At 40.3% G+C, this 25,660-nt stretch overlaps 1 protein-coding gene across 2 annotated transcripts; it reads right to left on the bottom strand.

The window, feature by feature from the left end:
* Positions 1-1,672: 1,672 nt before the first annotated feature.
* hbs1l (HBS1-like translational GTPase) lies at positions 1,673-25,028 on the bottom strand. Of its 2 annotated transcripts, XM_073492376.1 has the most exons (18): positions 24,870-25,014; positions 24,193-24,258; positions 23,765-23,896; positions 23,376-23,627; positions 12,097-12,205; positions 11,639-11,889; positions 9,817-9,982; positions 8,952-9,069; positions 7,631-7,777; positions 7,057-7,131; positions 6,812-6,929; positions 5,215-5,283; positions 4,975-5,079; positions 3,568-3,658; positions 3,350-3,458; positions 3,134-3,234; positions 2,686-2,830; positions 1,673-2,450 (listed from the first exon to the last, which is right to left on the bottom strand). In XM_073492376.1, exons 1-18 carry the CDS (start codon positions 24,910-24,912, stop codon positions 2,439-2,441), a joined length of 2,109 nt encoding a protein of 702 aa, XP_073348477.1. In that variant the 5' UTR covers positions 24,913-25,014; the 3' UTR covers positions 1,673-2,438. The 2 variants fall into 2 exon arrangements, with proteins under 2 accessions (XP_073348477.1, XP_073348476.1); XM_073492375.1 differs by lacking the exons at positions 1,673-2,450; positions 2,686-2,830; positions 3,134-3,234; ... (9 more) ...; positions 11,639-11,889; positions 12,097-12,205 and adding an exon at positions 19,462-22,621 and having other exon boundaries at positions 24,870-25,028.
* Positions 25,029-25,660: the final 632 nt, after the last annotated feature.

A 25,660-nucleotide genomic window follows, 5' to 3' on the forward strand; every position in this document is an offset into this window, starting at 1 on the left:
TAGCAGGACACTTGAAGACATGATGTCTCGAGAAGCAGCAGGTTACTTAACATCGCCATCTAGTGGCAGCCGGGGGAAATTCCTCCTTGTGAGGACTTTGATTGGGTTGAATTCAGAGAGGGGATCAATATTAGGTAAACTCACAGTCCAAAGCAAGGAAGCGTGTCCTCAAATGTCTTTCAGCCAGTGTTTGTTTCTGTTTACTTGATCCTGTTCTTTGCCCGTTCGGTCTGAAATGACTCATAATGTTTGAGACCGTTGCCCGAGACACGTTACATGTGTTTGCAGTGTTTGTAACTGCCGATGCTGACATGGCAGCTGTGCATGTGAGTCATATTAAGTTGAGTGAATCTCGATTGGTGGCATGTTTTCACTGCTAAATATACGTTGTATGCATTGCAGGTTTACTGTGTGATCTTGCAGTTTATGCTTTGTTGTCCATTCTCTGCATAGTTAACCTGTAGCCCACTGTCACGCACATTTACATTTCTGTGTGTGTAAACACACAGGAAGTGTTTATCAGAGACATAATCTGATAACACCTTCATCACTGACTGCCACCGTAAAGTCTTCTAAGAAAGATCTCACCCCAGAAACCCTCAGAATTGCAAACACACTCGAAACCTTTATCTGACTGTGATTGGTGCTTTTTCACTATTTTGTTCTTTTATTTTGTGTGCTGCCCTCCGCACAGGGTGACTGGCACACACTTAGGGATCTTTTTGTGCCTCTTGATTCACAATACCCAAAGAAAGTCCTCTCAGAACGTTTTTCAGTCACATGAGTTTATAAACTTTTACAGACTATTGAAACATCTACATTAAGTTATTTTTTTGATGGAAAACAGAAAAGCATTTTTGATTCACCGCAGCACTGTGTCGCCATTTTATTTTAAACAGACGCTGAGTTACATCGAAGTTTTATTTAAGACCAGGACAGTGATGCCTTTCGAGCTGCGTAGATTTTATCAAGGCAGGAAGCGTTTTTCTTATGATTAATTTCCTGTTACTCTTTCCATTGATTACTCATTGTCAATTAAATTCAGATCTCCTTTTAATGTTTCCTGTCTTTCTGACTCCACTTATAACATGTAGGCAACATGTTCCATGTCTTTCCACCATCTCAACAATTTCCCAAAACTTTGATATATTTGGAAAACCTGGGTATCTTTGCCCAACGCTTTTAAGGATGCATACACCGAATCACCTCAGATATGTATAAACAGAAAAACTAGTTTACTTAAAGTGCAGTGAGCCGTTTGTTGAACTCCCAAACATGCAAAATCTTTCTATATACTCACACGCATGTTTTGTGGTGCTTTCCGCTCTCGCTGTGTCACTGTCAAACCTGACGGGAAATTCTCACCTCTACATTTTCACTTTCCACTTACTTTGACATAAGTAGTTCGATAGATAGGAAAATATGGTTTGCTGGCGTGCAGGATGCTCATATTCACAGACTGTCGCAAGGCTTTAAAGGATTTTATCCAGTTCGGCAGAGATGGACAGTTTAAACTCCTGAAATCAAAACTCAAACTACACATTTATGGTGTCACGTTCATTTAGCATCATCTTCCTTCACACCATCGGCAACCAACATGTCCAGATTAACACATAAATAAACAGAAACACAGCTCCTCCTCCACTTAGAGAAAAAAAACACACATCCGCACTTCAAAAAGCATTTTTGTGCTTTACTGTTGAAGCATTTCAAGTATCTTTTGTTAACATAATTGAGAATTGTGTCTATTTATCCAGACGGAGGTGAACATTTGAGTTTCCCTTTTTTTGTTCACAATCTACTCTACGGTCGGTAGAGCGGACCTTGTTTCCTTAGTCATGTAATTTGAGATGCAGACTTTTTTGCCTTCAACTCCTGCATTATTTCATTTCTGTCTAAAGTTAAAATCAGTTATTTCAGGCCATCGGTTTTGATTAGCAGAGCCTTATAATGAAAACCAAATGTTCTCTTTACACCACATAAACTCAGCTGGATCCTCCACCTTACATCTTTAGTCAAGATTAATGATCAGCCGCAGCTCCTTCCAGGAGAGGACAGTGAAATTAATCACTGTGGAAATCTCAGCTTGGTAGGATTGTCTTTCAGAGTCTGATTATATCATTGATTTAGCTTGATCAATCTGTGAATTAAGGGCAACAGGATGTTACTAATAGGTGAACAGTCAGACGGGGAAGTGTGAGGTGGGAGTAGCTGGGTCATGCGGCTGTTTTGACGGAGGCGGCTGCTCAGCTTCTTGCCCGTCACCGGTGGTTATCTGTGCAGTTAGTTAGTGTTGATCGGAGCAGCTACTGCGCTGGATAGAGAGATGGATGGATGAATGTGACGCTCCGAGTCCCTTGAGGAATTGCACGTCGTCTCTGGCTTCATGCAGGCTCCAGAGCAAGGTCTGACAGGCTCTGAGTCTACTGAAGGGCTGTTCATTCTTTGATCTGCAGGGAGGGAGAAGCAGAAGGAGGACTGACTGAAGGATAGTTTAATTAAAGAGGGAAAAAACTGAACTGATTCCATATGATTGTCTCACTCTTAATTAATTTCTTCTTAAAGAAGATATACAGTAGAGAGGTACTGTATATGCCTCAAGAACAGGATATCAACCTGCTTTTATGCATTAACACACAATCTACATGTTGTTTTTGACTTTGTCGAAATTTAGGTGCACTTTACCTCAGTGACGACCCCTGCAGCAATGGTGGAGCCGACATATCGCAGCATGAAGCGGCCCAGTTCTTTGTAGTCCTTGTACAGCTCTAATGACACTGGTCTCTGGGTCTGGATCTCCACGATGGCATTCATACCTTTACTCAAACACCTTAACAGGAAAGACACACACACACAGAAGAACCAAAGATAACAATAAGATCTGCTTAACTGCAGGGATGAGTAATAGCTTGTGCTCGTCTTATTTTGAAGAAAAAGAAGATAGTGATTACAATCTACCAACAACTTTCTTAGTTGTTGAAAGTGACTTGCCAACCACAGCTTCAGTGCTGCACTCACTTTTAATCAGAATTAACTACCTACAGACCAACTCTTTATGAGTGCAAAGTAAGGAAACTCCTTATGTGTGTTGTTTATTTAAAAATGTCATACAATGCCTCCCCACAAAACTCACTTTGGCTTCTTCTTGAGGACCTCACCACTGCTCTTGTGTAGAACGCTTATCAGTTTCCTAATGGTGGCCGGCTCACTGACTGTTTGGTAGTGCAGCAGTACCTACACCAAGCACACACACGCACACACACACACATTGGAACAAGAATGTGCATAGAATGAAAACAGTTTTGAGTCAAAAAATGTTGGTGGTAAGACTGTGTTTGGTTGCACTTACTGGGAAGCCCTGTGTGATGGGGACCTCGATATTAAAGAGAAGGATTCGGGCTCTGAATCGAGTACAGACTCGAATGGGCTCCTTGGGATCACAGAACACACAGCCCACGCTGGAGGGAAGCACGTTATCAGTAAAAAATAGCTAAACGTACACAATCCAAAACATACGCACAGACCTCCGTGCTAAAATCAAATAAATACAGTTAAGCTTTTGATTACTTGATCTTGATGATGTCCATGCCGGTGACTGTCAGGCTGACGTGGTCTCCTGCTGCAGCCCAGTCCAGAGCCTCATCGTGGAGAGTAATACCTGTGGTGGAGACAAACACACAGTCTGAGTCTTTAGATTAATTTTCATACCCAACTTATTTTAAATGTTGTTTGTAATTTGTTTCATGATGACCCTGATGAAGGCCACAAGCTATAACATGTCAGTCCAAAAGCTTTTGACCTCTTTAGACTTTTTCCCTTCTCCATGCACCTTGGTGAATGTGAAGTTGTGTCAGAAACCCCTACTCTGCTGACGGTGTAAGTCACACAGCTGCCACAGGATGGCAGTGTTTAACACCGCTCATTCAAAAGTCAGTCACACTGTGACAGGTGTTTGTAGATCACATGCTGTTGACTCATAGAAGGAAAAAAACTAGTTATTGATGTCAGCCAAGCTTAGTGGAGAATCCTGCCTGAGAGATGTCCTTACAGCGTCCGATTCTGTGTTTTTAATTTATTATAATATTAGAGGTTATAAACAGAGTATGTTGTAGATATAAATATGCTAAGATGTAACGTGATCTAACATGTGCCGCAGTTACAGCAGTACAACAGTGAGACGTTAGAGTATATACAGAATAGAAAGCAGGAGGTATGATATGAATTGAACATTACATGGTTACATAACGGATTTCCAAGTAATTCAATTACATTAAGTTCGACGTAAAGTATATCATTTAATGCAAAGTATTTCTATCAGGTTGAGTTGATGTGAATACATTTAACAACTTAGTCATCTTAAATTAAGTTAATGCAATTTATATAAGTATATATAAGTATTATATGTAAAAGTAATCTATTACATATGGATTGGATACAGAACTATAAATATTTATTTTTTTTGAGTGTACCTATCTAGTTAAAGTACTTTGTTGTCTGGATGCTTAAAGAAGTAGAAAGATATCTTTTAAAGGGGTTTCAAACCACGTCATGGGTGTATGAGTGAGCCTCGTGGCATCCATGCCAGCACGTGTATATTACTGACATATGCATAATGTATATGCATGCATAAAATGTATATAATCCATCCACCCCATGTACACACATTTATCCAGTATTCATTCTTGTCTCTTTGCCTCTATTGCTTCTCTGCACTACTTGTACTGTTTACAACATACAGAACAGTTGACTTGAATACAGACTCTTTGGTGTATACTTATAAGTTGTTGGCCATTGGTGTTTTTAATATACTGTATATACACCTACTTCACGCTCTGCTACTAGAGATAATAATGAGGAGCATCGATGAGACTTTAAACTTCCCTCATGATGAATAATATATAATAAGATTTTGAAGATAAAGAAAATGCTCTGTAGGACTCAAGAAAAGGTAAAGTGGAGAAACTAAAGACACACCTTTCACGTTGCAGGTTTCATTGGGAGGCATGGCCAGTATTTTTTCTCCGGTCTGAATGTAACCAGCCTCGATCTTCCCTGTTACACAGAAGCCTGAACCCTGGTCTGGGAAGAGAAAATGCAACCTCAGCAATCTCTTTAATTTAGAGAAAAAGAGAAATGAAATTGGGGCAACAAAAAATGGATGAAGAAAATCACATATACTGTCTTGTTAAGTATGCATCATGCAGTGACTTTTACCTTTGAACACATCTGAGACGCACAGTCTGAAAGGTTTGTCCACAGACCTCTGAGGGGCTTTGAAGGCATCTGTGAAAGAGTGGGAAAAATACAGGAGATAAAAAAAAGGGAGAAGAAATCAACAGGGCAACAGAAATTGTATATGATGACATGTCTAAAGACCTGTGGTGGTGAATCATTTTCTCTGGTACTGGATGAATAACACATTAGTATCCTCACTGTCTGAATGGTCAGCACTTTAATGACAGTCACAGAACTGTAAAACTCTAAAGAAACTATAGACCGTTTCCTTTCAATCATTCAGTGCTGTCACCTCGTAGTAATATTCCACTCAAAATCTGTGCTTTGAGTATCAACAATCATCCCTTGGAGGCTTTACAGGTGGCTGTAAAAAGCCTTACAGCTATGGTTAATTTTATTTCAGTCTGTTTTAATGGTTTCCAATAGCGCCTGAGAGAAAGCACCATAACATTGGCAGAAACATCTCCAGAAGACTACTCCAGAAGCAAAATCACCTTCTCAACCTGTACGTGCTGTATATTGCTGAGGCTACGGTTTTGGCGAGATGTGGCAAAAATGTGCGACTTCCTGTGCAACTTAGTGCTTCATTCTTAGGGCATTTAAGGTTTTGGATCTCAACTTATTTCACTTCCAGCTGTTCTTGTTTCAGTTGATTTGGTTATTTTAAAATTGTATTACTTCATTTATTCCTGAGGTTTTATTAGTTTTACTTTTAATCAACATTTCTTCTTTAATCTTGTGTTTCTTGATGTCTAGGATCTTTTGTTTATGTTTTATACTCAGCTATATTGCAAATGAGGTCTCCACCTCAATGTTTCCCCCGAGTTAAAATAAAGATTGAATGACTGAATGAAGGCATATGGAGACACTGGCGCTTTACAATTAATCAAAATATTGCCAAGTACAATATCAAAAATTGCTAGAAACTGCATTTTTTGATAAAGGTAAACTATGTGATAAAACGGTCACTGTGGTGCTGAAGAGATGCAAGTCTGCAAATCTTTTTCTACAGATGTTAGAAAGTGTTTGTTTGTTACAGACCCAAACAAACGTCACATCATCATAAGTTTTACAGACTGCGTCAGTGAAAATGAAAATTGTGATGTTTGAGTAATCGTTTCCAATAATTGTGAATAATATCACAATTGTGACATCCGTCTGAAATAATTACAATATGATTTTTTAAGCTATCGTAACTGCCTATGAGTAATATAGTATCACTGTTAAGAAAACATTTCTCAGTGGTTTTTTGATGCAAATTAACATGTTTTAGGAACTCTCTAAAATCAAGTGATCTCCTGCTAGCAGAGTGATATCTCGCTCAAGTGATATTTTTCAAAAGTGACGTGTCACCCTTTTTTTTAAACCTAAACTGTTAAGATTTTCACTGTAATGTGATGTACTTTGAATGTAAGGCTTTGCTGGGCAGACTTTGTGCTTGTTTGGTTGATGTTAAATGCTGATTCCAAGCGCTGGAGGATTTTGTTGATGTATTTTTAAATACTGAGTAGTACACACTGGCCATACTTTATTTTGGAGTGCCTTGGGTGGCTTGAACCATGTCAGTGAGCATTACCAATCTGCCCTAGCAGGCTGGGACCAGAGTACCAAGAGGTAAGTTGTGACACTGAACTCCTGGTAACGAGGTTCTCTCCTGACAGGCCGCTGGTGGGGATGTAGAAGACATCAGACTCCTGGAAAAACATTTAAAAACAAAAAACTGGATCAAACTCTCAACTCAACACTCTCCAAATAGCCAAGATGATATTAGTGTTTAATATCCTAACATGTAAAGATGTGGATGTGTTAGAGTAAACTCACCTTGAATCCTGCCTGCTTGAGAAAATGGCCGAGTTTGGAAGTAATGTCTTTGAAACGTTCTTGTTGCCAGTTTACCTGATTTGTAAACGCACATAAAGAAAAAAAGAAAGGAAAATTACAGAGAGAGAAAGTTTCCCCTTCAGCACAGCTTTGAAATGGAAATGTGTCAGCAAAATGCCAGTGATTGTAGGAAACCAAATCACAGTCACACACACACAGTTCCCTAAAGCCTTGTTCTCTACTCACGGAAACATTTAGAGGTCTTGAACTTTAAGAACATCTGAAAAGGGCCTATTTTATTGCAGTCCAAAATCTGTGAACAGTAAAGTATATAGAACAATTTTCCTCATCACAGATTATTTAAATTTTTATTTCTATCCAAAATATCTGCAGGAGTACAGTTAAAGCACAAATGACCTGCTGATTTCTAAGGAAACGTCTACGTCTGAAGGCCTTTTGGTTTCATTTTCACAGATTTTTACCAAATAAAGATCCTCATTTCTCTAGAAAGAATAGATGGTATGTGGTAACAGCCAAACCACCCATATTGTAAGTAAATCTCTCAGGGTCTGACCTGGTCCATCTTGTTGACAGCCACAGCCAGCTGAGTGACGCCAAGGGAGCGCACCAACAGGGCATGCTCTCTGGTCTGGCCACCCGCCTCGAAGCCTGCCTCAAACTCTCCTCGGCTGGCGTCCACCACAAGCACCGCCACGTCGGCCTGAAGAGAAAACCGAGGGGGAGAGATAAGAACCACATGCAACTGTTTCTGCTGAGGCAGATGTGAGCATTAGAATTACATATGAACTCAGCTCAGCAGGTAATTTAACAGCTGAATTTCAATATTTAACACATATGGCACATGTGAAATGAGAAAGGTTATATGAGGCTTCAGAGTAGAGTGTCAGTAGTGTTAAATATTTTTTTATAAAAAGTATTAGAAGCAAAATACAGTCAAATACATTATATAGGCTATAATGTAAAAATAAAGCTTTTCTTTGTACATTAACGAAGTACAGGATTTTCTGGAGATCATTACAGGCTGAGATATACCATCTTTGACCTCAGAGTATGTGACAGACTACATCTGCCTGCAACAGAAACCCCTTAGTCACGAAACGATGAGGCTGAACGTGATGACAGTCATATGGTAAAAAGAGAAATTACATTAGTGCCTCAAAACAGACTCAGACAAGCACACCCATGCCGGCAAAAACACCTAGTGACACCAACACCCAAAACCACAAAAAGTTATTTCAAATCTCTGGCGGGTGTGGCAGCTGAGGTTCTACTGCAGGAGGGAAAGAACCCTTTCAGTCGAGAGGTTTGCAAAGTTAGAAAGATGCTCAGTTTTACTTCATTAATCAATCATGATCGCCTTAGATGGTTATGGCATAAATGTAGCGACCTGATGTACTGAGAGGTGTTGCAAGAAGCTTAATGTGGGCTGCACAAAAATGCATATTAGTCATATTATTCTACACTAGAGGTGCAAAAGTAACAATGTATTTACTTTCAATCCTCATAGCAAGTCCTTTTATATCTATGTGTGCATTAGCCACTTAGCAAACCAGCTTAGCTTTCTAAATTAAATTTATTTGCATTTTTATCAAATCATCTGTATCCTGTTCCTCTGAGGTCTGTTTTTTGAGTAATTGCAACACAAATAAAAAAAAAAAAGATTATTTATCTTTCAATAAAGACAAACCAAAATGAGCTGACTCTGCACCATTATTCTACTTCTGAACACAGATAAACACTAAGACTGTTCCTATGAATGTACACCTGGAACTGCAGCATTAGGAGGTACACACTTTGATGCCTGGAGATACTTCATCCACTGTGTTGGTTTACATGCATTGGGCAGGTTGCTCAAACGCTTTCACACCGTATACCTGTGCAGCCCCTGTGATCATGTTGGGGATGAAGTCTTTGTGTCCTGGTGCATCCATCAGGGTCACCACCTTAGAGTTCGTCTCGAACTTGGTCATGCCCACATCCATTGTCACACCTCTGGAGCAAACACAGAACAATGAGAAATTTGTTTTATAACTACTTGGCCCGGTCAAAAATCTGCAATGTATACAATCATTTGTGTAGAAGTAAAATGAAAAAGTGAACATAGTGTAAAAAAAACCTGTGGATGGTGTATTGAGTAGCATGACTGCCATATAAGGGAATCCAGATTCAAAGCTTCGGTCAATTTCAAGAGCAACGTCTTCTAGTGGGCGAGGCTCTCAGTCTGGTGTAAGTATTACGCATTTACTTCAGAAGTTACTGATAAGTGAATATGGATTCCCACCCGAGTCACTTTCTGTTTCTGACGTATTTCGCTTCCGTTTCACTCGAATATAAACAGAGACGGGGGAACAGGGACATATTTTCCACAACAACATATCTTACATGTTAAAAAGGACAATCTATTTAGTGTTTACCATCGGTCATTACACAATTTATAGTAGTAAAGTTATATACTAGTGCAGGAAAGATTTGTGAACAAGCCATTTTTTTCCAGATCAAATGCAGGATAATATTATGTGGAGTTATAATCACTGGTACCAGTAACACCAGTAATTGGACCAAATGTGTGACTCAAGATATGTTATCAACCAAAGCACACAGCAGGAAGTGACCGAAGCTTGTTAAGCATTTGCACTACGCAAGAGTGCTTGTTCAGTGTGTGTGTTTGTGGGAGGAGGACAACTGTGAATTCCCCTTTCCATGCATCTGTTCATCTGGAGTTTTACGCTCAAAATGTACCTGTCCCTCTCCTCGCCAGTTTCATCCAGGACCCAAGCATAGGCGAAGGAAGCCTTTCCTGCCTTCTTTGATTCCTGCTCGTACTTGTGCATGGTGCGCTTGTTGACGTTGCCCAGCAGATAAAGCAGGTGGCCCATCAATGTGCTTTTACCTGCATCCACATGACCTGCACAGAAGAATAATGTAGTCCAGGGGTTATAAGGGGTACAACGAAAGAAAGGGGACGAGAAAGGGGCCTCAGAGGGTGGGGAGTGATATAAGACACAAGTGGCAGGGAGGACAGACAGAAAAAGAGGAAGACTGTTACCATAGTGATAAGACAGGTAGGGGAAGAGTGAAGATAAGATAGAGGGGAGCCACAGATGGGAGAAGGAAAGACGTAGAATTGCACAAGAGGGGGGAGGCAGACAGAAATGGGAACAAGGATGGGGGGGAGAGGGGGGAGGGAGAGGACCGTGGTAAAACGAAAGGTTTCACAGGCTGTGGGAAACTAGAATCATCTGCACTTCTGAAACTACCAAGTCACTTTTTTCTTGTGTAACTGAGAATGAGAAAATATGATTGAGCAACTGCACTGGTCTGCAGTTCCACTCATTTACTACTATTAAACTTAGACATGTTAACCAAACAGGCTGACTGAAAAGTGACTGCAAGGCATTGCAGAAGAGACTGACAGAGAGGCCAAATGCATGTCAGGAACGCCCTGTACATTTACAAACTCAGGGATGTGGCAGAAAAACTGGCACTTTATTTAAAAGTATCGAACACCAAAAATTGTGCTAGCTCCCTCCGACAACCATATTTAGAGATGCAGCGGATGATGGCAAAGGCCAATAAGTGTAGGCGGCATGGCTTCGTGGCAATGCAGGAGGTGAGGAGACACCAACCATCGCTCAGTGTAGCACATGTACAGAGCTAACCAGTCATGAGAGGCTGCTGATCGAGTCTGTGGTCTGTCTGGTGCTTCTATGGTGAACCATTGCACCAAAATTGAAAAACACTGAGTAGGAGGGCTGCTTGGCACTAACGGCATTTACATTCTTCTTCTGTATAAATTTCATGATGCAGAGGAGTCCCAAATGGCTGATTCCATGTCAGCATCGGCCATGTAAGGTTCAGGATGATTTCTTTAAAAAAGTAGGTGGCAATTTGAGCCATTTTTAATCTATGTCATGCTGATTTTTTATAAATTTAAGTTATAAGTTAAGTCAGTTCATACTGACATGTTAAGACATGTCAGTATGAACAGTATCATAGATGTGTATTAGTCAAGTACAGTCATATAATTAAGTTAACAGCTCAAAAAACACATTTCTGTGTGCAGTACCTCTTTTAGCAAAAGCTACTGTGATGCAGTGTGTGAACACTTTAATGTGGCTCTATTACTTTTATGAATTTGGAAGAAGAATTGTTGAAAAAAAAAAATGTTCCAACGGCAAAAATTCAGATTTTAAGACTTCATAAAAATGTTATTGCAAAAGTATTATAGACTGGCCACTGATCTTCCTCCACTTTAGTTTTTAGCTTGTGTTTTTTATGCATGAATCATGCACCAGTAGTACTGTATATTGCCCAATAATTCCAGCTGTGCTTCCTCTTTATTTCCAAATGTAGGACACATTTGTGTATTGTAGAATAGTCAGCAAGTAGGAAATTGTTCTATAAGTGAGTATAATTGTTTTCAATCTTGCTTGTGCGCATCGACATTTGTATCTCTTGTAATTGTATTGATCCTTCAATGTGCTATAAACAAAAAAAAAAAGCTAAGTCATGAGGGTTTTTTGTGGTGGTTTATGAGTGGTTTTGTATATTTCCTTCCTACCTATAACCACCAAATTCAACAGAGGTTTGCCACCCTGCCGCTTCTCCAGCTCAGCCTTGATATTGAGCGCCTGCCGGGCTTTTCCCGAGGAGCGGCCTGGGGTTGGGACTGTAGAGGGCTCATCTACGTTGGAACCTTTGGATGGAGTCTCGGGACGTTTGGACGTTGCCTCTGAGGCAGAGGTCGTGGTGGCGTTTTCAGGGCTGCCACCCCGGCGTACTGACGCAGTCACAATGCCATTCTCCCCTGTACTGAGGAGGAAATATGGAGTTTAATCACAATGAAACACAACTCTTCTCTGCAACAGATGATAATTATGCCAGTGTACTGTTTCCAAAAAGCTCTACTCTACAATTTTGCTGAATGCTCAATGATTAGATGGAAGAAGGAATTTCATCACTGCTAAAATGTTTTGTACTGTTTTATAACAACAACGTGTATTTGTGTGTGTTACCTACCTGGGAACATCAAAGCCCATGGTCTGCTTCTTGCCAGATACGGTCATGCGGGCCACTTTGGGTACCACTTCAGAGTCCACCTTATTGTGAGGCACATCTCTGCTTTTAGCTTTAAGAGAACAGAGGAACAAATATGTACACCTGCTCACGAACAAAGTCAATCATGAGTCACTGTGGGCAACGCATTTTTTCCTATATAAAAGGGAACGGAAAATACCTTGTGTGTGATAAATGGTTTATATGTACTGGTAAGGACTTGCCGATATTTCTCATGAACAGGATAAGACTGAAAGGTTTCTCACGCTGTATTTTTTTGGTTTGATATAAAAGCTTACACATGCACTTGTTCTGCTTTTCTAGTTTGGTAAATAGAACTGTAATAATTGATGTCTTGCTGTTTCTAATAGAATGAGTAACTTCATCACAGTTGAAACACTGAAACATTGCCTACATAAAATACATGTGACACCAAGATAGCTTCCTCAACACGTACTGTGCATATGCCCCTTTGGCAGGAAGACATCCGCAGGATATTACAACATGATGGACTGTTTTCCTGATCATAGCTGCATGCCTTACTGGAAAATACAGTAAAGAAAATCCTCTTAAGTGGAAGCACATGATGCATTGAGTCGAGGCCCCATCTATCTGATTGGTAGTTCCTATTTTGCAGCAGCGAGACTTGTTGAGGTCATTGCTTTGTCATCCCAGTCCCAAATGGCCACCGGTACCAGTCATATCAAGCCACTACTGATTCATTTAGACTGGGCTGCAGAGCCAAGCCTAGTGCACACCGTGTGCATGTGTGTGCATATGTGCGACAGTGACATCCTGGCGCAGAGAGGGTTAATTTCAGAAGTGGCCGTTGCCTCCCGTCTCCACGTAAATAGAGCAGTGTGACACAGCATTTCGCAGAATGAATCTTGTAGAAAAGGTGTCACTCTCAGCAAAGTGTCGAGCTGGAGGTGAATGAGTGTGTTATCGCACAGATGCACAACTGATTAAAACAAACTTGCATATATTTGCACAAAGAGACTTCTTCAACAGACATATGCAAAATTGGTTAAACTGTTACAACTTGACAAAGTGATGTTGGTCATAAATATAATTTCTGACAGTTTTCCTTTTATTTTATTTATGCATTTATTTATTTAATGGTTAGTATCAACACAGGATGAACTCCCGCACCATCTTCACTGATTTTATTGTCACATCTGACGCCTTAAACCTTCAATCAGGCTAGACAAATATTGTTCAGGAGCTTGATCCTCTTTGATGTTTGTCTTTTAACACTAAAAAACTGAAATTTTATACCTTATAGCTTGTATTTTTTGTGTCCTCCTCTATGCTTCATGCAGTTTATTCATCATTAAAAAAAACCCAGAGGGAAAATGAGAGGAAAGGAGGTGTGATTCAACAGAATTATTAATGGACTTTCTCTAACCAAGCTTTCTCTAAATGACAAAGAGAAAAAGTCCCTCTCATTCTGAAACACTGATACACAAGTGAGGTAGCTTTCAGCACCCTGAAGAGGTTATTTTTTCAAGTAATGGCACGTACATGCATATGAATATGCTGTGGAAAATGGGCAACAAAGGCAAAACTGCGTTAAAAAGATATTTTATTTTTCATCTTATTAGAACTGCTAGCTGTACATAAAAAATGACGATGGTTAAAACTTATTTTTACACAATAAGTTCTAAAAACTAACTAAGAACTACCTGTAATAGATGGACCCCTGCAGAAAAGGCACCTAAAGACAGTTATATATATTTAACATGGCTGTCATCACTAAGATTTGCATCAACACTGTCCAGCAGTAAGCGGCAACATGAGATAAATTAAGTACTCTCTGGGGAATTTATGTTCTTCCTGCAGCTTTTCCTGTCCCTTCTACAGTGACGTGGAGGTTTCTACCACCTGCTTCCAACAAGCCAGCTTGCAATTTACTTACATGAACATCAGCTGTAATACAAATGATCTCCTTAAATCACATTAAATCTCAAAAGCACTTAATAAATGCTAGGACTGGGGTGGGTGCAAATACCTCAATATCATTAATGCAACAATATTGTGGGGATGATCATTGGTACTTTCACAAAATGATGTAAGTAAATATATGTTCAACCAAAAATGAGAATTCTGTCATTATCTACTTAACCCCATGCCAAGGGAAAGTCAGGTGGAGTTTCGTAGTCTACAAAACATTTCTGGAGCTTCAGAGCAAAACACTTTTGCAGCAATCTCCTTTACAAATGAAATAGATGGGGGCCTGTTTTCAAATGTAAAAAACTTCAGAAAAAAAAGAGCACCATGCAATTTATTAAAGTCTCCCGAAACTGAAGCAGGTGCACGAGCTCGACCCCGCATCAAGAGTGTTTTTTAGAATTAATTTGGCATCTCTGGGCCTCCAGAGACTTGGAATTAACCATATAAGCAGCCTTTTTTTAAAGTTGTTTTAACATCTTAAAACAAGTCCCCATCTACTTCAGCTGCTTAGGAGAACGCTGCAACGCTGCTTTGCTGTGAAGCTTGAGAAATGCTTTATGGACCACGAAACTTCCCCTGATTTTCTATCAGCAAGAGGGTGTGTAGTGGGCAGACTGACTTTTTATTTTTGGATGAATGCATTCTTTAACACAGCTGGATGTTGATAATCATCAGTACGTGGATAGAATGAATAAATTACTTTAACCTGGGGTGAAACAGACAGGCCCACCCTATTCAACACCCCCAAGGTCTGAATCAATAAACAACCCCCAATTCTACTACCGGACATGTCAGTCAAAACACTTGGAACACCTTTGCAAACAACTGCCTTGCTGGATAACTTTTTTGTTGCTGGCCTTGGGGCAACTTTAACTGAAGGGCGGCCTGACAACAACTGTACAGCGCTATCAGGCTCTGAGGCTTAAAGCAGGATCTCTTTACACTGTTTGGATTGGCAGGTAAACAGTTGGTGTCATCCCATCCAGGATTTCTCTAGTATAGGAGACCCTTGCAGTGACTAAGAAGGAGTGAGTCAGTTGTACACCTTGGCCCGAGGCCCCAACTGAGCACAGGATAAGAGGAGTCGCCCAGGATATGCAAATATCAACCCCCCGCCATCCAAATACACTTGTATGAATGCAAAAGTAAAATAACGAGGGCTGCGGGTGAAAGTGCAGTTGATGTGGTGACTGACAGCCTCGCAGGGTGAGCTGGTTTTGCAATTGAGAGTAAGAGACCCAAGAGAGGGATGGAGAGAAATGGAGACAGATGCCACACTGCATTAGGTGTTTGTCTTCATCCATAAGCACTGAGTATGCATTGTGCCGTGCTCTCAATTTTTCTTAAAAGGCAAAACACTTTCCCAAAAATATTTAATGAAATATTTCATGAGCAGCTTTGATGGACATCACAATAAAAAAAAAAAAAAACTGAGTTCTGGAAAGACTTTTTTGATACTGGGGCTCCCCGCCACTTGAGGCCGCTAAAGGCTGTGAAAGACAAGAATCACGTTTGACTCAAACCTTCAGAGGTCAACTGTGGGGGAAAAGAAGGGGAAAAACATTTTCACTGATTCAAGTACTGCATCTGAGTCTGTTCAATATGTTACTGTCAAAGTTACAATTGGTTTTGTCCCGCTCTGGTTGTTATAAAGAATGTTCAGGGATAGGAGCCATGTACCACAAAGTGCAGAGAGTATAAACTCACCTGATATGGTATATATATATATATATATATATATATACACATATATATATATATATTCAAACCTACATTTTGGCACTAGCTTGCACATGGCTGCTTATTTCTGCTGTAAATCAAGGGATATACCAAAATAGCTTCACTCACTTCATTCACATTTGACAATTGAAGACATGAAGGTATGAATGAAAGTAGGACCCATCTGACCCCTTTCAGGTTGAGTCACGTACACACACACATCCGTGCCACCACTCCACATTTCATAGGACGACATCTATCAAGATATCACCTCATCCTCTACACTCACTTACTCAGCAGTCAACCTTGACTCATACCAAGCACCTGACAACTCTCACCTACTGTTTACAGACAAGATTTCAAAATAGAGCTTCTGTAGGATTAATGTGTCTGACCCACAGCAGATTAACCTATAATGTCAGCATGCATTTGGATTTACATTGTTTACCAAACTAATTAAACCAGTGTACCTATTTCATCCACTTTCCATTCTGTGTATACACTCTAGTGGTGGCTTTTTTTGAGTTTCCAAAGAAGCAAGAAACGGGCACAGAGATCAAACTGTGAGGCTGATTTTCAGTTACGTTAATGAAACACTTTTTCCAGCCTGATAAAAGGCAACAAAGCCAAACATGTTTGGTGGGTAAAGCATTGCAGACTGGAGAAGAGATGAAAAACAAATTGGCTGTGAATTAAGCTCACTGTCTTCCTGTTCTGCATGTTAGCAGCTGGATATAAACAGGAATGTTGCCTTGTTGTTGTACAAAGTCGACATGAGTTCTGACAGTCGCATGCTGAAATGATCATATTACAGGGCTCCAGACTAACTTTTTACATTGATTGCACTGGTGCACCAAACTTTTTCCATTTAGGCGCACCCAGCAATACATTTTAATTTAATTTCTTCACAAATGATGTTTAAATATAATAATTAAGATTGTTAACAGGAACAAAAAGGTGCAAACACATGTTTCTTTCCAAATTTTTTAAAGAAATGGCGATAACCTTAATCATTTAAAAACAAAAAACTGCTAAATTTCAGGCGCACCCTGCGACCAATGAAAATGTTAAGTTGCACTTGACAGATTTTTGGTTGCATGTGTGACCAAAATAGCTGCACCCTGGAGCCCTGCTGTCATGATCACGTTATGTGGGCATCAAGCTAAAAGGTCAATGCTATAAAAGGAGTTTCCTACACATTGAGAGAGAAAACAAATTACCATTATTCAACAATGTACCTAGAAGTGATGGTGCAAGATGACCATAATCAAAAAAGGGTCTTAAATCTCAATTCACAACTCACTATAACTTGCTGTAATCAAAAAGTGTTTAGGAAAGTAGGAAAGAGTTGACGAGGGGGTCATTTCAGACACAGGCCTAAAAAGACCTCACACACTATCACACTTGAATCGGACTGAAAACTTGTGGAATTACTTGGAGACTATTAGTTACGCAGACTTTGCTTCCACCTTGAGCAAACAACTGTAAAGAAGTTAATTCTAGTATACAGATTAGTACCAACCTGACAAGCATATCCACAATTACTCAAGGTGTAGCAGACCATAGGGGTGCCAGTCTGACAATTTCAAGTTAGAGATCTCAAAGGTCACACCCTCACACAAACACACACACACACACACACACAGATAAATGAATCAGTACCTCCTACACTCTGTCAGGTACCCATTTCTCTCGAATCTGAACCATCAAAACACAACGCATACAAATGATTTAATTAGCGACAAAGCCAACAAAAGGAAATTGAACGTAAATCAGGGTATTGGAAATATAATTTCAAATAATATCCTACAAAAAGATAATAAAATCACCAGGGACGAGGGATTGGCGCAGACACAACTAAAAGGACAAGCTACTACACAGACCCTGCCTCTTTTCCTGTGATACAGTATGCAGCAATCTTGCTTTTTAAAATGACCATATTTAAAGAAAGATGAAGACTACTCGTCACTTGGATGCAAGAATCCCATTGGCCAAACAAAGGAGGCATGAATTGAATTGATGAATTTGAGTTATAAATATATTTATTGCTGATTGCCACATAGCAAGGATTTTATTCAAGCTACGACAACATGCAACTGAACCAAATGAACCAGAATGACTGAAGACACTGTGCATGCCTGCTACAAACTGTCACATTACTTCTTTATGGAGGTCTTTAACGATATTATTTGCCTTCAGCCTTTGTAGAGCCCACTTCTTGCATTTCTTGTAACAAGTGCAGCTTTTTCCATCTAAATAAAGAACTACACTTCACTCTTTGCCTTTTTTCCTGTAAACATACTGCACCACAACAAAGCCACAGTGCTGATGGCACATCCAAATACACCTGCTTTCTTTTGACCACTTGTTGCGAGTAAAATGGTATTTTCCAGTGTTGGCACCACATCACAACAGAACTATGTTTGTGCAACATGTCGTGCCTTGCAGAAATGCAGAGCCTGTGAAGACACAAAATGATTTGATCTGTCAAAGCTTTTGACAAAGCTGTGAAAGTCGAGAGACATGATCAGATTTTCCTACGTAGGTGGTGTAAGAGAGACACAGAGAGTGAGGTGATCGGCTGCTGTGTCGAGTCGCTGTGTGCTTGGGGTGACATTTGCTCCAAGAGATCAGCTTCCTGCTCAAACCCACACACTGGCTCGCCTTAAGAGAAGAGGACAAAACTGTTGCTGGACCAACCCAGTTCATAATAACACTTACTCATTTCTAGATTGTCACATTGTTAAATCTACAAGTGCTCTTGATCATAATGAATCTTCAGTCATGACAGACCACAACATCCCTAATGCGCCTAATTATTTCCAACCATCACAATGCTCCCAAGACTACACAGGCACACAGAACCTGTTTGACTTGTAATGTTTAACTTGTCATTATTAACACTATCTGCCCTTTATTGTCTACCATTTCCCTCAGGCTCAACACTCTATGTTTGACACCCTGAGGGTCACTCAGCTTTCTGCACCTGTATAAAGTTTACACACACCTAGCCCAAACCCTACACCTTCACTTAAATAGCCTTCTCACAATTAAGACAACAATGGGGCAGGGCAAGAACATTATTAAACAGTGTGGAAAGTTTGTCATCAGCCCTAATCATCTCCTCTTAACTTATAACTGGAATACAGACCAGTGTCCTGATAACAACAGCAAGACAATTACCCTTTTGTTAGGGTCTCCTCACAGTTTTTGCTGTTGGTACATGATGTTATCTACTATAAACTCTAGGACTAGTTCTTGTCCAATCGTCAGTCTTGAACATTCATTTCTTTAAGGGCAAGATTCTCCATTCAAACCAATACCAATGACTCACACTAGAAATGTGAGCTGCCTTAAGAAACTTTGGGCTAACCTAAAAAAAAACAAAAACATGCATACACTGCACCAGATACATAATGCAGTGTTTTCACTTCACAAAATGGACATGCTTCTTATTCAACAGCTAAATATTATGACACTGAAGCCATTGAACACACATACTCCTCATATTTCAGATTAAAATAGGGAATACAGCGCTGTTTTAACTGGTTACGTACAATAAGTTCAAAACAACATCTCTTAAAAGATAGTTTTACACTCAGACACATAGAAGCACTCCCAAACATACAACTAGAGACACGCCCAGACACAGGTGCATTTATAGTACATGAAGTCAGTCATCTTTATTTGAAAATTGACAAATTCACTTCTGGCAGAGTGTGACGACACACCCAGTGTATTTGTACATTGTAATATTAAAAGCTTAAAGAGCAAGAAAAACCTCTTTTAGTTCAGGTCTAAATGCAGTCTTTAGTTCATTCTGTACAGTCTGTATTTACAGTGCTTGCACTCATTATAAACTCATTTCTTCAGTATCAAACATTAAAAGTGTTCACTTGTCTGTGTGTGTGTGTGTGTGTGTGTGTGTGTGTGTGTGTGTGTGTATGTTCTCGCTCCTTCATGGGAAAATCTCCAGGTGTCCTCGAAAACCAAAATGTCTACCCCATGATCTCAAACACAGGCAGCAGTAAACCAGTACAATGGTTAACTGATCCATATTCCAATAGCTGCAGCACACCTGCGAACAAAGTCAACCTCTTTTTTCTCTTTTGAGGGTTCATGCAGCTCAAAACTAGAAAAGAGGCCATGCAAAAAAAGAGATATACTTAGAAATTTCCCAGACTATGATTAAACTATTTTTCTTTCATACAAAAAATTCAATTAAAAAAGACGACGGCACTCTAAGCGTACAAAAATAAGACTCAAATTTAAAATGTCAAAAAAAAATGTCTACGAGAGTAAATGAGAAAAAAGCTAATCTAAAAAGTTCTTAAAACATGAATAGTAGAAAGGTTAATTGAGCCGTGTTTCAACTGCATGGTACGATCAGTTACACTCAATCTACTTTTGGTACTTTTCTTGATCTTTCCACAAAAGATGGTATCCTCCTCAATGTAGGCGGGATTCTTGGCTGGCCATGCGATGCCGCGTGAAACTGCCACAACATCATCAATCATCATCAAATGACCCAAACACAGGAAAAATGGAGGATATCGAAGGGCTGTTTGTTTGTCACAGCAAGGAGTCACAGCAAGTTTGCTGAACAAACTGGAGAGTTTGGGAAATCCCACATCAGGGTACAGATGATGTTATGACTCTCAATGCTCCATGTGACGTACTTGACATTTCTAGTGATGATCCCCTGACCAATCAGTGGTCTGAAGTGTTTTCACTCTACTATTTAGTATCTGCTCACTGTGCTTGGTACTTCGCCAAAAAAGGCACCAGGTGCTAACCACAACTTTTGACCACAGAAAAACAAAAGCAAGCGAGTCGAGCTGATCTGAGTCGTACCATGCAGTGTTAACACAGCATTAGCTGCAATTCTTTTCAAGCTGCCAGAGTAACTGAGTGGTTGATTTTGATCCTGTTTGACTAAAACATGATTGTTCTGTATAAAGTAGCAATGGAAGACTTATTGCCTCCATACAAAAAGTAATACATGAATGTTGTGGAAATACTGTTGTTTGCAGAGCTTTTTAAGCAGTCATCGGCAGCGGGTCTGTCATTCTGTGGTACTGTTGGTCCCAAAAGTTTCTTCACTTTACATGACTGATAGATGGGAGACGGTTAAAAAAGTCTCATAAGGACTGATGACCCTGAGAGCTGCAACTTTTTGAGTTTCGTTCAGTCTGTGGAGCAAAGGCTGCCAAAAGGGTTCTAGTCCAAGTGAGTCAATTTAGCACCAACATGCACGCAACTGAATTAAGAGCTTTTCACTTCCTTGTCTACCTGGTGAAAGCTTTTTGCTGATTAGCACGGACAATGTCATCAGGTGAGGGCGTGTCGAAGCGGAACGGTGCAATCGGTGAGAGCAGGGTATGCTGCTCTCTATGTTTGTCTTGCGATGTACACAGGAAGGCCTGGTAACCACTTCCTGTTCTTTGACCCCTTGTTTTTCCCCTCAATCTATTCCTCATCTTCTTCTGTGGTCTGCGGCTTTGAATCGACAATGTAATTGCAAATACTGATGGTTGTGCAAAAATAGAACAATCCTGTCCCATGACAACTGGAGTAGGAGAGGACGGTGAAGGGAGGTCGTTGTCGAAGTGACGAGGGCTTGCTCCATCTGACTGGGCCATGAGTGCACTCAGATCAATAGTCTGCCTCAGCTTAGGCGGCCTAGAGTTTTGGTTGCATGGTTTGTGGTTGGTCCCACCCTCTGGAGTACTTTCTGCTAGCACACCAGCGCTCTCTGGTTTTGCTGGTAAGAGGAGCGAGGTGAGAGAGTAACGTGACCCATTTGAGGTGGTTGAGGTTTTGCCTTTGTGTGCAGACACCAAATGTGACAAAGAGAGCTGCTCAGAAATGCCAGGTGGTTGTTGCAGTGCATTTGCTGGAGGTTCAGTGCTGACAAGGTGAGGGGAAGCTAAGGAACTGTTGCTTTGATGCTGCAGGGCTAGCTGAGACAACGAGACAGTCCCACCTAGGCATGCAGGAGTAATGTTGGTTGGTTTAGAAAAGTTGAGCGTGTTTGCTGGTGGTTCAGTGATTGATTGAGACTGACTGTTTGTATTCCTGTTTTGGTGCTGTGAAGCGAGCTCGGACAGCGAGAGTGTTTGTGCTGGTGCAGCGATCCCCTGACACTTCACAGAAGTTATGCTGCTCTGGGGAGTAGGGAAGGAGTTACTGACAGAAGTTGGGCTGCGGTTTGAATGCTCCTGGATTAAATCAGCCAATGATGGGCTTCCCTTAGGATGAGCCATTGTGGGTTTGACTCCAATCCCAATTCCGACTGCCTGCTGATTGCTCTGGAGTACAGAACTGAGACTCCCGAACCCAGGAGGCACAGGCAGAGAAGAGCTTACAGTTGTTATCTTGGGGTTGTTTAGCGACAGACTACTGAGTGGAACTGAAAGGAGGGAGGGAGCTGAGCTGTGAAAGGCTGAAGACATGTTTAAAGAGGCCAATGTTCCCAATGAAAGACTATTGAGATTTGACATATTGGACGGAGGTGAATTAGGTCCCATGTTGACAGCGCTTAATGAGGGAATACCCAAACCTCGACCTGCGTCAACTACTCCTGACACCTTACTCTTCTGCACATGGTCAGACATGAGCTGTGCCAGACTGGTACCGCCGACATCTGGACTAACATTTTGACGGATAAAATTCGGATTTTCAGAGCTGCCATACACAGGGTCAGTCTTATGTTGCGATAAGAGGTCACGCAAGTTTGGTGCACTTGCTTTCACTTCTGGTTGAGTGGGTTGTGTCTTGGATGTAATGTCTGTGTGAGAAGCAAACAAGCAGGCTCCTTACCTTACAGAAGCCAATCGCAGTTGTCGAAGAGGAGCGAAAGGAGGACCACGGAAAAGAAGTCCATTGAATCATACCACAAACAAGAAGGGAAAGAGCAGAAAGAAGGCGTTTTGTTAAACATTTGTATTTGTAAACAATACTAATGAACATTATTTAAAATTATATTTTGTGCAAGCATCTTCGGAAGAACCCACAGGTATTCAGTCAAAAATATCAAGATACAGTTTTAGATATAGTCAGTATCACCAAGCTATATGTTTGTCATTCAGCATAGCATACTATAACATTCCAGTTCTTATTTCTTAACCCAGGCTGGAGTCTGAACCCTATTTTTATTTTTTTTTTAACAAATATTTAATTCAAGTGGCTTACATCAGAACCAGTAACCCTGCTTTTAGGGCAATTTCTCTGTTACCTTTTGTTCTTCACAGTAATAACAGCTGATTTTGTTGCATTGGAGTCCTTTAAACTGATACGCTCTCAGTTCTTAAGCAGACCCCAAAAGCCTCATATAATAATCACTTCACTCACAGCTATTCCTTAACAACATTGTTATTATCATTCTGAATTATACTTATTATAATACAGAACATTATTCAAGATGTAATCAAAAACATGCTCAAATGTGGGACGTTAAAAATCAGAACTACTTTGAACTGTTTTTCAGGTGAAGGGAAATAAATGAACGAGTCATAGACAAAAACTCCCATCCAATAAAATGATCATAATTCGATCCGCTCCAGGCGTACCTTTCTCAGCCACGGCCTCTTGTTTGGCTCTTTGTGGAAGCGGCGCTTTTTCCTGGCTAACTCTTGCTACCGAAGTTGTCTCTTCACTGGTAATTCTGGGAACTGGGGCTGTCTTGGTGTCTTCAGACAGGACTGCATCCAGTGCCTTGTGTGGGTCAAACCCACATCTTATGGCTGCCTGGGTCAGGACTGAGTCTGGCACGGCTTCTCCCAGCACAGTTCGCATATGGTCCAGGCAGGAATACAGTTTGGCTACAGAGTACGACACACATGTTAGACACACACATTGTATTTGTAATGCGGGAAAAAAATGACAGATGAAACAAAGATTAATTGATAGATAAAAGTGTTCAGTTAGCACATGTTCCGACACAAATATCAAATATTACCTTGATCAAGAGGGTCAAGGTTGTGAGTGACGGTGGGGGACATGGGTACATCCTCATCTTCGTATGCTTCCTCTTCTAAAGTCTCCTCCCTTGGCGCTTGCCTGTCTTGACGCGAGTAGATGAACTGATTTGCTGTAAAAATAAAAATTGTCTTTACTTCTTGGCCGATAAGGAAACTTGGCAGAGATGTGATGTTTGATTGATGGTGTAAAATGTAAGTAGTGATTCAATCACATCAATCCTTTATAGAAAATTTTATCAACACATGTTGGAATATTTTCGCCAATGAGCCGAAAGTAGCTATTGTTTTCTTTGAGTTAACCAAAAAAAATTCAAATGACACATCATTTTTCCCAGAATAATACTGTCTATTTATCAGCAAACACACACACAATCCCATCTATAAGTTTCCATTCACTGATACCAACCTGTTGCTGGTGATATACAGTAGTCATCATCCACAGACTGTCCATACACGTCATCATCATCAAAATCTAGAAAATACAAGGGTATTACTGAAGTTCAAAATGTCTCCCTTTCTTAGCTTGACACAAAACATACACATGAACAAATGCAGTTATTGTAATGCAGTTATTGTAAAGAGTCTTTTGTCACAGCTGTCACTTTGCCTTGTCAGCAACTTCACTGAATGCATACCACACTGTAAATTGAAAGTCAGGCAACTTTATTTCACGATGTCACAGTAAGTCTGACAAATTGGGAGCCTTAATATGTTAATACAGTGAGTTAAAAGCTTGTAGCATTTCTTTGCAAACACACTAGGAAGTTAGCAAGCTAGCTAAGTAGCGTATGCTAACTTTAATTAACATAAACATTAGCTTAATTATAGACAGGTCACATCAAGTTTTAACATCATAACATTAGCCTGAAAGGTTGAGTATAAGCGTTTATACTAGTTTTATAACGCAATTATCTTTCTGCCAAGCGACACGACAGTACTGTTATCGTGCCAGCTAAACTAGCTAGCAGTAGCTGCTAGCGCTAATATCAATAACAGTCAATATTAGCTTAGCGGCTACACAGTGTAGCGCTTTGAGGCCTTGCCCTGGCGCTTAAACCGTCACAGCTAGCTCAAGTTATTTACCTTCATCGTAGTTGTAACCTCGAACATTTCTGTGCCGAGACATTTTGCTTATGTGTCTTCTCTCGGCCCCAGCGTAAATGTTATTCGGCTCACAGACTGTTGTGACATGTGTCTCACTGCCTGGCTGCCATTGCTGCTGCTGCTGCTGCTGCTCAGGGAAATTACAGCAGAGGGGAGATCAGATTCAGTTCGTCGAAAATAGATCAGGGATTTTTTTTTTTTAATAATAACCTCGCTGAGTTTTTGTCTTTTGCTTGATAGTCAACAACGCAGTCATTAAAATCAAATTTTAAAACCTGCTTTGAGACGTTTATTTTTTTGCTGACGTAACTTCCTGTTGCTGTTTCACCAACACGGCCCGTCTGGGATCAGATCTCCCAAACGAGCTTCTCACAATGTGCACTCTGTCTGATAGAGAGAAACTGACCTCCAATCAGTCGAAGTTTGCTGAGTTTATTGAGCTTGTAAGAGGGAAATAAACCCCAAAAAATGATTATACTTTTTTTGTTTTGTTGTTGTTATCATGAATCATCCGGGGCACAGCAAGAAGAGATGTAAGCTACATAAACATACAGCAGAGTTTATCGATTAAAGGTGCACTGTGCAGTTTTAGGGTAGCCCGACTAAACAAACTTAATGAACAACCTGTCTTTGTTTTCAAAACTGAATAAATTAAATAAACAAACTGACCTTAAAGGACAACACAATTACATACTGTTTTACTTTGTTTACGTTTGGCGGACCCTGCCACCTTTCTAGCTTCAAACAGTGTTCTGTGGACCTTATTTTCC

This window comes from Pagrus major, chromosome 22 (assembly GCF_040436345.1).
Source record: "Pagrus major chromosome 22, Pma_NU_1.0".
Lineage (NCBI taxonomy): Eukaryota > Metazoa > Chordata > Actinopteri > Spariformes > Sparidae > Pagrus > Pagrus major.

Excerpts from the sequence above, each read along its gene's own strand:
- hbs1l (XM_073492376.1), bottom strand. The coding sequence starts at position 24,912 with ATGTCTCGGCACAGAAATGTTCGAGGTTACAACTACGATGAAG. Across the intron at positions 12,206-23,375 it reads AGAGGCCGTGGCTGAGAAAG|CTAAAAGCAGAGATGTGCCT; the intron begins GTACGCCTGGAG and ends GTTCTCTTAAAG. Across the intron at positions 3,459-3,567 it reads ATGGACATCATCAAGATCAA|CGTGGGCTGTGTGTTCTGTG; the intron begins GTAATCAAAAGC and ends GCTTCCCTCCAG.